Source organism: Populus nigra, chromosome 3 (genome assembly GCF_951802175.1).
Source record: "Populus nigra chromosome 3, ddPopNigr1.1, whole genome shotgun sequence".
Classification (NCBI taxonomy): Eukaryota; Viridiplantae; Streptophyta; class Magnoliopsida; order Malpighiales; family Salicaceae; genus Populus; species Populus nigra.
The window spans coordinates 10,491,930-10,508,806 of record NC_084854.1 but is presented as its reverse complement, the minus strand read 5'-3'; the positions used below and the strand labels follow the sequence as shown (position 1 = coordinate 10,508,806).

Below are 16,877 nucleotides of genomic sequence, written 5' to 3'. Positions count from 1 at the left end.
CTTAGTTTAATATGGATGGATCAAGCCTGAAACGTCTTTTAGTGACTGGACTAAAGATGAATACAATGATTGTAATTGGAATAATAAAGGCTTGAATTTAAAAGAATCTAGATGTGTGAGATAGCCAAGGAAGTTTGTTATATTCTTGAAGTTACTCATGAGGGAACCAAGACAGTAAAAAAATTTCAAATTATATGTCGCGACTTGATTCCTGGATCCATGACTGGCAATGCAAACATAACACCTTAAGGTGCCCTGCATACGCTAAACCTCGGAACTTACACATTTGATATCATAAAAATCATAAAATGGTACAGTATAAAACAAAATATCCAAAACTCAGGAATTCAATAAATAAATTAAAATTGGACTCTTTCATAAATAATCCAAAATGAATTCAAAACATAATTAAAATCATTATATGCAATATCTATGAATAACAAATAAAGACCTGAAAAATATGAAAAGAGGGGTTAGTCCAAACACTCAGTGAGAGGTAATAACTATAATACATGCTAATATATATTTTAAGATAAATGAATTCAGTTACATAAATCAAATACCGAACAAAACAGGTATATCAAAGGTATCATATTATATGATGCATAAAAAAAAGTATGCATGTGAGAATTACCTATCATATTACTAACATCCTACTCATTAACTAGGAAACACACACACACACACACACACACAATTGTGGAATCCACACAATACTGACACCCTACTCGCTAGCTAGGAAACATAATACCTTTTGCACATAGGCTACCAACTTTCTATTATAATGGAGTAACTAACTACCCTATGTAAGTCTGGAGTTTCTAACAATGGTCTAAATAGGATAACAAGAATCATGAGCTCAAATGAACAAATAACATGGATATAAAGTCCATGGTTTATCATCAAGATTCACAATGTAAGCATGGTCACATGTGAATGAATATAAAGGATATATGGACCATGTTCAAATCAAACAAACATATGATGAGTATTTAAGAAGAAAACAAAATAACAATAACTAATGAGACTTATATAATGAACAATAACAATAATACTCATTATTTCATACCAACACACACACATACACACAATGTATAATAGAAATAATCTCACTCACCCGAAAAATAGAGAAAAAAGATAAACGAATGCAAAACCATAAATTATTGAGGCTCGCTAGGAGAAACATCAGCAAAACTTATAACGGATATGGAAAACACTAAAAAACAACTCAAAGCAACATAACATAAAAGACAAACCATAAACTTAGAGACCAAATTGTAATAACAAAGTCAAACTGAATTCACTTGATCGATTCCAAACATAACTCAAACTAATCGAACCTAGCAGACCTGATTAACTGTCATTACAGGGTTAATCGGCTATAATAGTGAATCGGTCGACTGGTTGGTCGGGATTTCCAGAATCCCAACCTGCTAACCAAAAATCTGCATAACCCAAAAGTAATAGGCATTATGTTCTTCAATAAACTCATATTCTAGACATCAACCCAATTCATTTAAGTCCAACTAACACCCTAATACATAGATTAAATCCCTTAAATCATCCATATATCAAATCAATATATATTAAACATATTAAAACCCTAAAACACTTCCTTAATTCATGAACAATCAAATCCCCAATCAAAAACTTAAAAGAAGGTAGTCATAATACTTGCTTCCCTAACCCTTTTTAAAATCCAAAAGCTTAAGTTTAAAGTGAGTTGAATCCCTTTGTATTTTGAGAGAAAAGTCACAGCAAGAGAAGAAAAAAAAAACCTCTGGTCATATACTTTTATATATATAGGTTTGGTTTGGTTTTTGGGCTGACTTAGGCATAGGCTTGTGTTTGGTCCAAGAATTTAGGTCTCACATTACAAATGTTAACCTTAAGATTTAAAGAGATAAGACTGTTGAAAGATGAATCTGTTAATGAGTTTTATGTAAAAATTAAAGATATTATAAATTTCAAATTCAATCTAAGAGAAAAAATAGAGCAGTTGTAAATTGTAAGGAAGATTGTAAGATCCCTACCTGAAAGATTTCGACCAAAGAAAAGCCATAAAAGAAAGCAAGGAATTAAACACTATATGTGTGGAAGAATTGGTAGATTCCTTATAAACTTATGAATCTACATTGCCTCATAAAAAAAAGGTAAGTCCATTGCATTTAAATCTATTAAGAAATAATATGATTATTCTTCTGATGATGATTTTAATAGTGAAGATATTGCTCTCATAGCTACGAAATTCAGAAAATTAAGTTTAAGAAAAAGAACAATGGTAATGATAAAAAAAAAAGATTTTTCCAAAAGAAATGAGTTAGAAAATGGAAGTAAAGGTAAAATTAAATCTAAGGAAAGAATTAAGTGTTTTGAACAATTGAACAATTGCAAGTATTATCAAACAAGTATAATAATTTTACTAGTAAGTGGGAAAAAAATATTGATGTTATTGACAAGTTGCTAATGATTATGTAATAAGATATTATACAGTTTAATTATAGACTTGTTCAACTCGATTTGGATGTAGAACAAGTGCATTAGTTTGTTGTTGGTGAAGATAAAAACTAGGATTAGTGCCAAACCAAAAAGGGATAATGATGCATGCAAGGGATGCAAATGAGAAGCAGAAGGAGAAAACAAGTAGCCAACCAGCCAATTGTCATAATTGTTTTTGCTTTACTAGAATTTTATTGATTTTTAATTATAAGTAATGAATATTAAATATTCTGGTCTCTAATAACTATGGTATTGTTTTTTGTAACATAAAAACCTCTATGTTGAATATTTAATGTACTTTGAACTTGATATATATAATTGTATAATAATATCTTATATATGATAGTTTTAAAATATATTATGAATTGTTATGATGCAATATGTTGCATGTAGTATTTTTTAAATATGTTATAAACTATTTACATGAAATATATTAATATCGATTAATTAGGATGATGTTGCATAAATATTATTATATTAATTTTTCTCATGCTACTTGTTTCAAAATTCTCAAAGTAAATGACTTATTATAATATACTTCTGCTTACTTTTCTTCCACTTACTTTCTCTGAGTACATTCACGCTATTACTAATTATTTATATCCGTATTAATATACACCTAAAATGATTACTTGAGAGCAAATCTTTTGCTTAACCAGCACAACTTCCAATCATGTTCCCAATGAATGCAGTTTTTTAAAATGATTTTTTCAATTGAGAATAGATCTTTCACATTATTAACTTCAAGGTTGGAGCATGTGTATTTATAATGTATTTTTTAATTAAAAATATATTTAAATGATAATTTTTTTAGATTTTTTTAATTTTTTATTGAAAAATATTAATTTAATATTTTTTAAATAAAAATTAATTTTAAAAAAATATTTCAACTACAAAATCAACACGCTTTGACTACGTGAGGTTTCTTTAGTTAGGACCTTCCAATGAGAAAAAAGCCACGGAGACAATGAATTTAGCTTTAGGACATTATAGCAGAATAACTATTGTCTGGTTTGAAACAGTTGGTCATTCTTGGTGTAATTTTGATGTTCTTGGATTATATGATGATTAACTCTTGAGCAAGCATTTCACATTGGGGATGGAGTAACAATAAAATATTGTAAATCATCCTATGAAGAACATGATGTAAATCACGTTTTAAAAAATTTTAATTTATTTTTTTATTAAAATTTAATATATTTTATATGTTTTAAATCGTTTTGATGTGTTAATATCAAAAATAATTTTTTAAGAATAAAAAAATCATTGACATGCATTTCGGCATGAAAAATTATTTGAAAAACAACCCCAACCATACTATCAAATACACTTTTAAAATTCAAACGTTGAACAATTCAATAACATGAGGAACAAAAAATTATTTACAAGTTGGAGTGAAACCTCCAAGATTGCATGGCAAAAGTGTATACTATGTGTTGTTATCTTCAAATATCAAAAGCAACGCATAAGTGAGAATGAAGGACTTGATGAATCGACATATAAAAATACTATTTTCATAAGAGATAATACTCTGCACATTAGAAACAAAGTAGCAGGTATGGTATTAAACAAAGTAGTAGGTATGGTGTTCAAAAAAATAACACAAAAGTTGGAAGAAAATGAAAAAGGAAAAATACACGTGGCCACCTATTAAGTATTGTATAAAGTTTCAAGCTGACGCCCCAGACATCTATATATAGCCCTGGTTCGTTCCTTTCCAAAGCGCTCATCCCTAGAACTCACTTCTTCCTTCTTTCTATCTTGTTTTCGACTGCAAAGCTCTTCCCTTTCTATCTTGTTTTGCTTACTTTTCAATGGCCAGTGGGCTTAAGGCATTGTGGGCGTTGTCTGTGGTATTGCTGGTGTCAAACTGGCAACACTGGACTTATGGAAAGGCCACGCCTCAAGTTCCTTGCTACTTCGTCTTTGGAGACTCCTTGTTTGACAATGGAAACAATAACTACCTTACCACACCTGTTAAAGTTAATTATCTGCCTTATGGAATAGACTTTCCTTTGGGGGCTACAGGAAGGTGTAGCAATGGCCTCAACATAGCCGACACCATTGGTCTGCATGCAGTTTGCTCTCCTCTCTAATAATACAACATAACACTTTCGTTCTTCTTTACTTAACGGAAAATAATTATTCTCCTTAGGAAGTTATTATATTAAATTTAGAAATCGGGCCAAGTCTGCTACTGATACTTTTGTTGCTGAGATTTACAATTTTTATAACGTAAAAAATCACTTACTGATACCAATTTTACTAGCTAAGGCCATGCTATATATATATATATATATATATATATATATATATATATAAAATACGCGCGCGTATGAGCTTGTTGCTCAAGCAGTATCCATTTTTCCCTTCTCCTAAGAGCTTCTGGGTGCAAATTTCTTTATATACATAAAAATAGGTATATAATCATGATGCTATTGAACTAACTTGTATTGTTTTGTTTCAGCTGAACAATTAGGTTTCGAAAGTTTCATCACGGAATTCGGTGTCGGAGGTTTCACTAATTTCCTAGATGGTGTCAATTACGGATCTAGTGGAGCTGGCATTCTTGATGAAACAGGATATCTTTCGGTGATTATTAATGATCTATTGAAAACTCTTGTTGATTAAAAAAATTATTAGAAATGTTTTGTATGGTTTTGGAGAAGTTGTGTTTATTCATGGGAAATAGAAAACTAAATAAAACATATTTTCTAATTGAAAATATAATTTTTTTCTGTAGAAAATGCTGGTTTTCTATTTCTCCAATTCTATAGAAAAATGAAAAATATCGAAAAAGGTTATTTCCCAAATCATAATACATAGAATAAGAGCTCGTTTGGTTCACCAGATTTTTTATGTTCATTACTTCTATTATTTTTTTTCAATATAAGCCAAACAAGCTCTTATTTTCTATTTTAAATAATTTATATTTAACATACATATTTTCTTATTTTCTCATAAAATAGTCTTTCTAGTTGTGTCTTAATTTCTATCATTGCCACTCCTCTCTCTATAATCAATTTTAGTTCTAGTAATATTGGTCAACTTATTTCTTTCAATTAAAAAAAATAAAATTACTTACATAGTTGAGCATATGAAGTTTGGAATCATGTGTGTCCTTTGGCAACACTAACTATATATGTGTGTGTGTGTGTGTGTGTTTCTTTTTGTGTACGCCAGAGAGATCTGTTTACCATGAATATTCAGTTATCTAATCACAAGATAACTGTTTCACGCATCGCCAAACAACTGGGAGGCGATGACGTTGCTAAGAAGTACCTGAGCAAATGCATATATGTTTCTGATATGGGCCATAACGACTACCTCAACAACTATTTCTTGGATACCTACAACAGCAGCAAGATATACAATCCTGATGAATATGCGCAACATGTCATTAAGACTTACAAAACTCAACTGGAGGTAGTGTCTCTTTTAAGACAATAACTAATTAATGTCTGATCTGATTAGAAACTAACTAGGAGCCCCTCTTAATCCCGTTTTCCTTCCTGCCAGGATCTGTATTCTACAGGAGCGAGAAAGATAGCCGTGTTTGGTCTTATTCGGGTAGGGTGTATGCCGTCCAACATACAACAAAATCCTAATGAACTAGATGACAGTTTATGTGCGTACAAGCTCAACGATGATGTTAAGATTTTCAACAGTCAGCTTCAAACAATGCTCGAAGAGCTTAATGAAAAGCATAAAGATGCTGTATTCACCTACATAAACTCTTACGATATTGATTCTGACGTAACAAATGCAGGTACTAATAAATTTCTCTTTCTTTTCCTCTATTTTTTCTTCGTTTTCTTCTCTGGATTCGGGAGAATGGTTGAAGACAGACATTTTCCTTTAGTTAGTCCTTCGTTACTAATATTACTCTTGCTTCAATATTGCAGGTTTCAAACATACCCGTGAAAGCTGTTGCCAGGTACTACAATCTGGTGCCGTCCCATGCCAATCCCTTTCCATCCCATGTGCCAACAGGAGTGAGTATGTGTACTGGGACGGGGCCCATTTTACTGAAGCTAAAGCTTGGGCCTTCGGAAAAAGAGCATTTAAACGGCAGTTACCTCAGGATGCACACCCATATGATATCAGTGAGCTAGTTAAGCTAGAGCTTAATGATAATGATGTTAACAATGTCAACCTTGCTCAGCTCTAATGTAGGAGATGAATGTCCAATAAGCAGTACTAGGCGTGATTAATGATGGACTGTGATTGTACGTAAGGGTAATGGAAAAACATGTGTTTCCATTATCTTGCATGATAATAAAAGTTTGAGTGAATAAAAATATCAGACACATGACAGACCACTAGGCTGTCATGTTTCTGTTCAAAGACTCTCATCTCTTTGGCAACTTACATCGTATTGAAAATTGCATTTATGCCTTCCGAAAGATTTCATCATTTTATCATGAACAGAATCAATCAATGTCTTCATAATTAAGCCTGGTAGCCCGAAGATTATTACATCATATATATCTATCCATTTGATGTCAGTGTCAGCTGGTGATGAAATATTATCCTCACATTATCAACCATGGTACTCACCTCTAATGGAAGAGATGCGGCAATAAATTAAAATAAGGTGATTGTAAGAATGGTGGAAAAAATTTAGTATTTTATTCCAAATATAAAAAAAAGTATAATAGGTCATTAATTGAATTAGAATTTATTTATGAATTAAAATAAGACACAAAAGATTTTAATCTTCAAAAAACATACAAAAAATTTAATATTAAAAATATTAAATTTTAAAAATTTAATATTTTAATTATTTTTTATTAAAATTTAATATAATTTTTATATTTGAGATCGTTTTTATGCTAATATTAAAAATAATTTTTAAAAAATAAAAAAATATTATTAGTATGTATTTCAATATAAAAATTTATTTAAAAAATAATCGCTAGAAATACCCTTTTAATTTCAATGCGCACCAGACCAGATCACTAACGATACAATTTTTTTTTCTTGGTGATGATTATAATGGTTGGGTGTCCTTGACTAGTTAGGTGCTATTAATGGACCAGCACAATTCTCTGATTTCAAATCTTGATAGCCGCTGCTCCTTCCTGAGGTGCGAAGATAAGAGTAAGATCACTAACGATGCAATTTTGTTTTCTTGGTGATGATTATATTTGTTGTGTGTCCTTGACTAGGTAGATGGTGATTATATTTTTCTGTGGTTGTATTTAAAGATATTTTTTATTTTAAAATAATATTTTTTTTATTTTTTAAAAATTATTTTTAATATCATCACATCAAAATAATAAAACATTAAAAATATATTAATTTAAAAAAATTAAAATAAAAAAATAAATTTTTTAATTTTTTTTTTCAGTAGCAGTGTCAAACGCTCCTTTAAAACTCATCAACACTCCTACCATATCTTGTTAAATTGGCATGTATCCAAGCTACATAACAAATGGATTGGACTGAAGGTGAACTTTGTCCAACGCAAGGTTTTGGACCGTGCAAAGATGGACACGAACACTGTAGTATGGTTAGTGTTAATACTCTGTCTTTTGAATGTTTTAGGGAGATTGACTTTGGTGGGCTCATAAATGCCAGTTGAAGTAGTTTAGCTCAAAATAGTCTATTGTTTTTTTAACCAATTTGTTAGCATTGCATCTTGCTTCTTACACTCTTTTTTTTTTTTAATGTGGATATCGGATCAGCTTACGTACACCTCGACTAATCTCACGGGTCCTGAAGTGAACGACCATGTAAGCCTTTAGTAGCTATCATATGAGCAACTACAGGGCTCGAACCTGAGACCACAGAGAAAGCAAACATTTTGGTCCCAAGCTCTTACCACTGAACCACTATCTAAATGGTTTTCTTACACCTACTTTACTTAGGCTGGTATTGTATTTTGAAAGTTTTTTTTTTAAGATTAAAAATTTTATTTTTTAAATTAATATGTTTTTTATATTTTTAGATTATTTTGATGTACTGATATCAAAAATAATTTTTAAAAAAATAATAAAATATTATTTTAATATGTTTTAGAATAAAAAATACTTTAAAAATAACCGCTACTACACTTTATTTGTAAATTTCCTCTAATTCTCTAATTAATTAATTTGCTACCGGTCTTATAAATCAAAACATCAACTTCTGGTATTTTAATGGATTTGCTAACCTGTCACTGACTTATTCTTGAAAACCCTCCACAATTACTTTTCAATTTTCTGTTTTCATTAATAGAAAAAGAAATTAATGCATACCTCCTTAATCGCTACATAGCATTTATGCATGCAATACCGCAAGCATCCCATTTTTTTTTATATTCTATGATTAGAGGCAGGGCCGGATCCAGGCTTAAGAGGGTGGGTCGACAGGCACCACTAGAATACAGACAAACTAATGAATAGAGTAATATTTTATTAGAATTTTATCGTCGTTATAGGTTTCCTAATTTGACACCACTGAAATTAATACAAAGTGTAATTAAGCCTATAAAATTAATTTCCTCTCTAAAATGAATAGAGTAATATTAATTATTAAAAAAAAAACATTTTCATTCCATCAAATGAAAATGTCTCAAAAAGTTTATTGTAAAATTCATTTTCCTCCCTAAAAACTGGTGTAAAATAATCTTAGAAAATTCTTAGTTATATGTTCTCTTCCTATGTATCTCATTTTGCCCTCTCATTTCTAATATTTTTCTCCTAAGTTTACTATTTTCTTGCTAATACAATTTCAGTATCAAAATTGTATATTCTTTCATAACATTTACCTTGTCATATTTTTATATATGATTAAGCAGAACACCATCTATTTTAATTAGAAACGAATTATATAATTTAAGTATTATTTATCTATTTATCTATTGTATTTTACTTTAATATTTAACATTAACAATAAAATTATCATTCAGTATTTTCAAAATATGAGGCCTACGTGGATAACTATTTCAAACATTTCACTGTATGTTTTTTCAATTCATTTCATTTTGCATATATTTAATAATTTAATGTAAAGTACTTTGAGATTTTTTTTTTCCAATTGGTGGTTATAAATTCACCTCACTCATAACAATTTATGAATCTACCATTTAATCATTAAGGACATATTGATGAATTATAGGAAAAATTATAAAATCTAGTTATAACCTAGTTTTATAATAATTAGAAAACTCTAGTTAATTTTTTAGAGATTCTAGGTAAAAGGTTGTTTACATAATATAAAAGATAATAATTATTTTATACATCTTATCTAATATAAACTACATTGTTGCTTATTTAAAAAAAAAATATTTATTGTATTTAGGAATTGTCTAAACTATGTTTTTATTTTAAAATTAAACTAAAAGAATGATTTTGAATTTAATCCTAAAAATGACTTGATCTGCATCTAATAAAAGACAGGTGTTGGACTTGTGGTGATGATGAGTTATTGATAGGCATGAGCTCATTTCAAATTATATTGATTGAAATTAATGGGTTTAAAAGCCAACACTTATTCCCAATGGGTTTATTTGGGATCACGTTGATCAAATCTCCAAACATACTCACAACATCAAGAAAAATATTTCAAAAGCAAAAACAAGTAAGAAATATAATTTTTTTTTTTCAATTCAAGTATCTGATAGTCAACATTGAATGATATGAGCTGGAACTGGGTCATCTAATCCAAGGTTGAGATCTTGAAATAAATAAATACACCACCACAAACACAAACAAATATGAAAAAGATAAAACATGTATTTGTCAATTCAAATATTCGATAGTCAACATCTAAAGATATAAGCTGAGAACAGATCATCTAATCTTAGTTTGAGTTCTCAAAATAAATTATAATTTATACACAACAACAAACACTTAAACATCAAAATGACAAAAACATGTATTTAACAATTCAAATATCCAATAATCAACATTCAAGGAGAGGATCCAACAATGAGTCATTTTATTTTGGGTTGAGTTCTTGAAATAGATGGCAATTAATTCATCATAACAAATATGACCAAACATGACTATAATAAAAATGTTTTTCGTCAGTTAAAATACTTGATAATCAACATCCAATGATAGGAGTCGATCAAGTTTCATCTAATCCTAGGTTGAATTGTTGAAGTAAATGACACCAAGTACACAACACAACTTGAAAATAAACGTAAGATGTAAAACATAAAATTGATTGAAAATCTATATTTTAGCATAAACATTGCAACAAATAAACAAATATACACGCATTAGATTTCCACACCGTGACCAAACCATTATACCTCGAATAAACCGGTTGCAACCAATCCTCCTAACCCTAATACAAGGTATTGATTCCAACCTTATGTCACCTTAAAAATAAATCCCTAGTGGCATTATACCCTTAAGTTACCACTCATCGGTGGAGACCATAACACTTCAAATATTTCATCACAAATGTCTAAAAAAACCATAACATTTTAAAAAACTAATCAAAATCAAATATTTCATCATAGTATTCATAAAAATCAATAACATGTTAAACATTATTTAAAATAAACAATACAATACATTTGAAATTCAAAAAGACCTTCGAGAGCAGCTAGGGTTAACTGGAAAACTGCAGGAACAGTGAGTAGTAGTGTTGACAAACCGGGTAGTGTTGGCATATAATCCATATCGTACCCTCCTTGTGGAGGCTTGACGTTGCGGCGATATTTTTGGGCGATGTTTTGGAATGGTTTTTGATTGGTTTAGGAAGTTGCCACCTACCATTTTGGTTACTAAGAATCGTAACTGGTCTTTCAAAGATTCTAGGCAAAAAACTTGTTATGTAAATTGAAGGTATTAACATCTATAGTACGTCTTACCTAAGGTAAACTGCATTGTTTTTTCTTTTTATTTGTTATGGTCTGATGATATTCATATAAGCCTTCTATAGCGAAATTGTTACTATGAACATACTCTGATTTTCTAGATTAAGAACTTGGTCTAAAATGGTGAAATGGGATCAATTATCATTGAAGTTTTGACACGATCAAAGAGTTGATGTCTTCTTCCAAGTGCAGGAGTGTCGAAGTAATAAATAACCCGGCAAGACCGGGGTCGAACCACAGGGAGATGAACTATATAAATTATAAATGATAATGATGATGATGATGATGATGATGATTTAAAGAGGACTTTGAGATGTGAAGACTAAACAATGTTAAAAACAGTTGTCAAGTTTAAAGGATCCACTAATGATATTTCAAATAAATATAATATAAACTCTTTTTATTACTCAACTGAAAACCACACATAAAGAAGGTTCCAATAGGATGATTTATTGTTATTAGCTCATTATAAATTATTAACATGATCATATTAATTATCTTATCTAAGTAACACCATACTTGTAAATATTTTCAGGTATTTATAATGCTAACTTATATTAACAACAAATCAAGTTCCTCGCATAACAACGATGTCGACCGAAAACTATGAAGGATTAAGCATTTGATGTACCAAATGTTATACAACACAAATCTAGATTAACCATTTAACAATCAAGATATTAAGAATTAGTAAGATAAAAAGATAAAACATATTAATAACAATCTTTCTTGAATATAAACATTAAAGTCCATGTTGAGTTTATATTATACATATTCTAACACCATTAGAGAAACCTTTTCACCTTGACATAATTAACTTAACTAAACATAATAAAGAAGAAGAACATAAATAAACTAGATAAAAACATAGTTATAATGAAAAGCATAAACAAGAGATTAATGAAAGCAAAACTTAAGCATTACAAAAATATAAAGAAAGAAAGCAAGAACATGATCTTGATCTAGAAACCAAGATGACTAAATACATGGCAAATGCCTCCTTTTATAGATTAAAATTTAGAACTATTGATTGGTTGACAAACTATTTAGTTGGTGGCCAACCATTAACTTAGTAGCTGATTTTTTACATTGTTGGCTGGTTATTATATTGTTGGCTGGCCAAAACATCATTGATAACATTAATATTCGAGTCCATTGTATTCATGAAAGTTGTGGGCAATTGTCTCAACTTTCCATACATATAAATCAGACTTAAATCCAAGGTTTACAACTCCAGTTATGATTCAATAACCAAATGGTATTCCAGTTGAAATTGAACCAGCATCTCTTCTCCTAGCCCTTTCATTGTCTTCTCAGTTTCAATAGTTAATCACATCAATCAATCCTTTGAATTTTTTAATAAACCTACATTTAAAATAAGCATTTACCATAAATTAAAGATATCTTATATTATCAGACTTGTTATTAGAAAACATGCTTTAGTTAGGGAATTTAATGATACTTTAAATACAATATGATGATATAAAGTCTTAATGAGAATGCACTTTTAAATACTAATCAGTTTTTTTCAAAATAAACTTGGAATTTTTTACATCGCTTCATTCCAAATAATCTTTCAAATAAAATTCTTTAAGGTTTTTATCTTTATATTATAAATGAATGAGTTGTATTACTCCCAATAATATTTCGAATATTATCCTTAAATAATTTTTTATCCTTATATTAAGGGTGAATAATAATAAATTATTATCTCTAATAACATTTTAGATATTAACTCTTTTGTAGGTTTTTTGTCCTTATCTTAAGAGTGAATAATATATTCTCTTGCCAAAAATAAATTTTTAATATTTTTAAAATATAGGCAAAAATCCTTTGGAATTTTACAAACTTATTGTAAAATCCATGCAATATATTTTTTGAAACATGCCTAAATATTTTAGTTTTCTTTTTATATGCTCAAATAAGTTTTAGAATTTTTAGCCATATGCAAGGAAAACAATAAAATATTTTCTTATTATTTTTTTAGACTTTGTTTGGCAAAACCCATTTTTCTTTGTAATAAAATTACCAAAATAGGCCTAAGGGCTGTTTGTCAAACACACCCTTAAACAAAAATTCCCTTTATCAAAATAATGGCAAACCAAACAGGTCTTTAACTCTTTGACCTGATTTTGACCAAATCTAGTTGACCCGAAATCTTTGGTTCAACCATAAGTCAAACCAAAAACATTGGTGTGACCCAAAAACTAAACCAAAATTGAAATAAAACTTAAAACGAATCAAGCTTAAAAAAATAGAAAAACACAAATATTTTTTACCAAAAACTTATCAAAAGCAGAAAAAAAACTCAAGAACACGAAGAATATTCAAGGCGAACCTAACAACATGAACACTAATCCAAGCCAGATTTCATGAAATCCGAAGCACAAAAAGAGAAATCAATCATTAAATAATAATCAAGCATCAAACATCGATCATTATTAACCAATAATCATGATTTAGTCAAAATAGGTTTTGGTTCAAAACCAAAATTCTAGGATTAAAAACCCTTAGAAAACTTGTTATTAATGTAAACTAACCCTAGATTATTGATTAATCAAGTCACACAAAGTGTCCTGTGCAAAGAAATGGACCAAAACTGGTCCAAATCATAGAGCTAAGGTAATTTTCTTCCCAAGAATATGAAGAACACTACCCAGCAACCCAGAAAAACTCAGCACACTATTAAACTCAGAACTAGCCTTTTAGGCTTCTAAAACATGTTGTTTTTTGTCCTCACAATCCACATTATCAATACCAAGTATAGTTGATCAAAAGAACTAACAAAAAACATTAAATCATCAAAATCATGCATTAGGTTCCACCTTCCATAACTGCAGCCCTAATGACAACCAACAAAAACATCAAATTTCACTTCAAAACTGACTCTTTAAACATTTGAAACCCAAACCAAACTCAGGAACCAAATACATGCACTAACAAATTAGAAAAAAGCATCAAACACCCATTGCCACTTTTTAGAAGAAACCAATACTATTTTATTTTATTAAAATCAGTCACTAACATATTGTCTTGACATCCAATAACATCAATAACAACTTTAAGCATGAGGCAAATAGTAACAACAATATTTTTATGTGCTAATTGAAACCAAAACAACAATCAATGCTATATAAAAACAATATTTGGAAACATCATCAAACATGCATGAACAAGCTAGAGATATGTCCCATGGACATCATCTACTAAACTAAGTGCAGGTTTTAAACCTTTCAAGCTCTAGCAAATACTGCTACCTTTTTTTTCCCAAGCTTGCTATTTTTTCTCAAAGTTGAGGAAATCTTTGCATTGGGCTCTTAAACCTTTACACTTAGAGTTTCTTTATCCTATCTTCCTCAATTTTTTTCCTTTCTTTTCTCTACCCCCTCTGCCTTGATTTTCCAAGGGTATTTATGTTGTTTTAAGAGGATTTTGATGGATTCAATCAAAGATTGATCATCATTCATCAATGTTTGGCCTTCTAATCGAAATGGGATGGTTTTGGAAAAATGTTAATAGCTAGAAACTCTTTTCTTTGTTGGTTTTGCAATGGTGGTTTTGTAACAAACTTAAAGATGGTTTTTTGCAAGACTTGGAGGCCAATGTGAGTTTTTTTAGCCTTCTAATTTTAAGAGAAGGGTTTTAAATTTTTAATAAGAAACCTTTAAGCAGTTTTGAAGTGTGAACGCTTGAAAAAGATTAGTGGTTTTACAAAATAGGTATCATACTCACTAATGACTGAGTTACACACTTTCAAAGCTTCGTTAAAGCAACTCCGACATCATCGTTATTGCAGACCACCTAAAGTTAGTAGAGGGGGTGCACACCTTCCGTTTGGATCTAACCTTGCTTGATTTGGAAGTCTATAGCTTCAGATCATTCGTTTGGAGGTACCAATTCTATCAGCCCAGAATATAAAAATGTAATGAGGGTTGGTTGATGACAAGATGTTGTTGAAATCATTGAAGAAAATGAGAACTAAATGTTTGATGAGAGTATCTGATCTTTATAGATATGATGTTTTTTAGTCAAATGGTGATAGTTATAGCCTTGAAGTGTTCAGAAACACCACATTCATTTGCCTAAAAATGCCTACTCGATTATTCAAAATTACCGAAGAAGAAAATACACAGTGGCCAAATGACTTGTCGTCTAAGTTAAACCTTAAAAATTTAGGTTTTTTAACTTGGGATTCAAAAAAATTCAATTCAATCCCTATTATTCCAATTTCTTTTAATTGCACCCATAATTGCCTCTCAAGTTTTTAATTTCATGCAATTTAATCCCTACCAAACTCAATTGTCAGCCTCAAAGTTGACCGCTTGTTTCATTTTAGTCATTGGTTATGAAATTGTGAATTTTGACCTTCAATTGGTCAACAAACTTCGAATTTCTTTAATTGGACCCCTAATTTGATCAATTTCAACCTTTACATTCACACACCTTTTTTATTTGGTTCTTGGTTTTGGATTTCTTCAATCAAGTCCCTAATTGCCTATCAAACTTTCATATTTATACACTTAAGCTCCTAATTTGACCAAATTAATTCTTTTTAAAATTGCAATTCGACTCACATACTTTAATTTCCTCTAATTAAAGTCTAAATTGACTTCGAAAATCAATATTTCTTGTAATTAAGCCCTCAATAAATTCAATTAATCCTTGAAAAATTCTAAATGGGTCCTTAAACATCTAATTTTGAGTGTTCCTCCTTGAATTAAAATTTTATTGTCAATAGGGCCTTCATCAATCAAAATTATGTTGTTAAATTTTTTAATCTTGTATATTTTGATCATGTTCAACCAGTCTTTGGAAATTTTCTGGTTATTCTTCATGTTCTTCGTACTAATGTATATTGTTTTTGCCAACTTTTTCTTCATTTTTTTGTATTTTTTATTTTACAATTTTTTATATTTTTGTGGGGTTTGAAAATGGATAACGACAAATGCCCTCTCTTTACAATACTTACGAAGCAAAGACTAGTCAAATGCTTTGAGTAGTAAGTTTGTAAAGACAAATTGTTCTTCAAACCTAATCTTCTCAGAGCTTTAGTTTGGTTGACTTGAAACTCTGTTTTCATAACAATCCCTTTCAAACAGAATAATTTTCCAATTATTTCCATCGAGAAATGAATCATGTCATTTGGATAACTTTTGTTCTCAACTCAGCTAACCTGAAATCCTACATCTCAATGATTCTCTTCAACTACAACTTTGGTTTTACATCTCGGTTAATCTGAAATCTCAATCTGGTTATTCTTTTTTTATTAAAACCAAAATCTCTGTCTTCAACTCAGTTGACCTGAAATCCTGAATCTTAGTGATCCCCTTCAACTAGAACCAAAAATATTTTTCATAACTCGGTTAACATGAAATCTTAATTTGACAATCCCCTTTAACCAAAACCAAAATCTTTGTCTACAACTTGGTTAACATGAATCTTAATCTAGTGATTCCCTTTAACTAGAACAAAAAAATCTCTCTCTTTAGATCAGTTGATCTGAAATCCTGAATCTCAGTGATTCCCTTCAATTAGAACTAAAATTTGTCTCTTGTGCTCG

The 16,877-nt window shown here is 29.8% G+C and overlaps 1 protein-coding gene across 1 annotated transcript; it reads left to right on the top strand.

Moving 5' to 3' along the window:
- Window positions 1-4,209: 4,209 nt before the first annotated feature.
- On the top strand, window positions 4,210-6,848 carry LOC133688004 (GDSL esterase/lipase At5g45670-like). The gene is made up of 5 exons (XM_062107371.1): window positions 4,210-4,566; window positions 4,967-5,091; window positions 5,683-5,925; window positions 6,019-6,268; window positions 6,405-6,848. The coding sequence occupies exons 1-5, from the start codon at window positions 4,314-4,316 to the stop codon at window positions 6,668-6,670; spliced, it is 1,137 nt and encodes a 378-aa protein (XP_061963355.1). The 5' UTR covers window positions 4,210-4,313; the 3' UTR covers window positions 6,671-6,848.
- Window positions 6,849-16,877: the final 10,029 nt, after the last annotated feature.

What these genes read in the sequence shown, in the direction of transcription:
- LOC133688004 (XM_062107371.1), top strand. Translation starts at nt 4,314, where the DNA reads ATGGCCAGTGGGCTTAAGGCATTGTGGGCGTTGTCTGTGGTATTGCTG. An exon ending in CAACATAGCCGACACCATTG is followed by an intron (nt 4,567 to 4,966) that starts GTCTGCATGCAG and finishes GTTTTGTTTCAG; the next exon opens with CTGAACAATTAGGTTTCGAA. An exon ending in CTTACAAAACTCAACTGGAG is followed by an intron (nt 5,926 to 6,018) that starts GTAGTGTCTCTT and finishes CCTTCCTGCCAG; the next exon opens with GATCTGTATTCTACAGGAGC.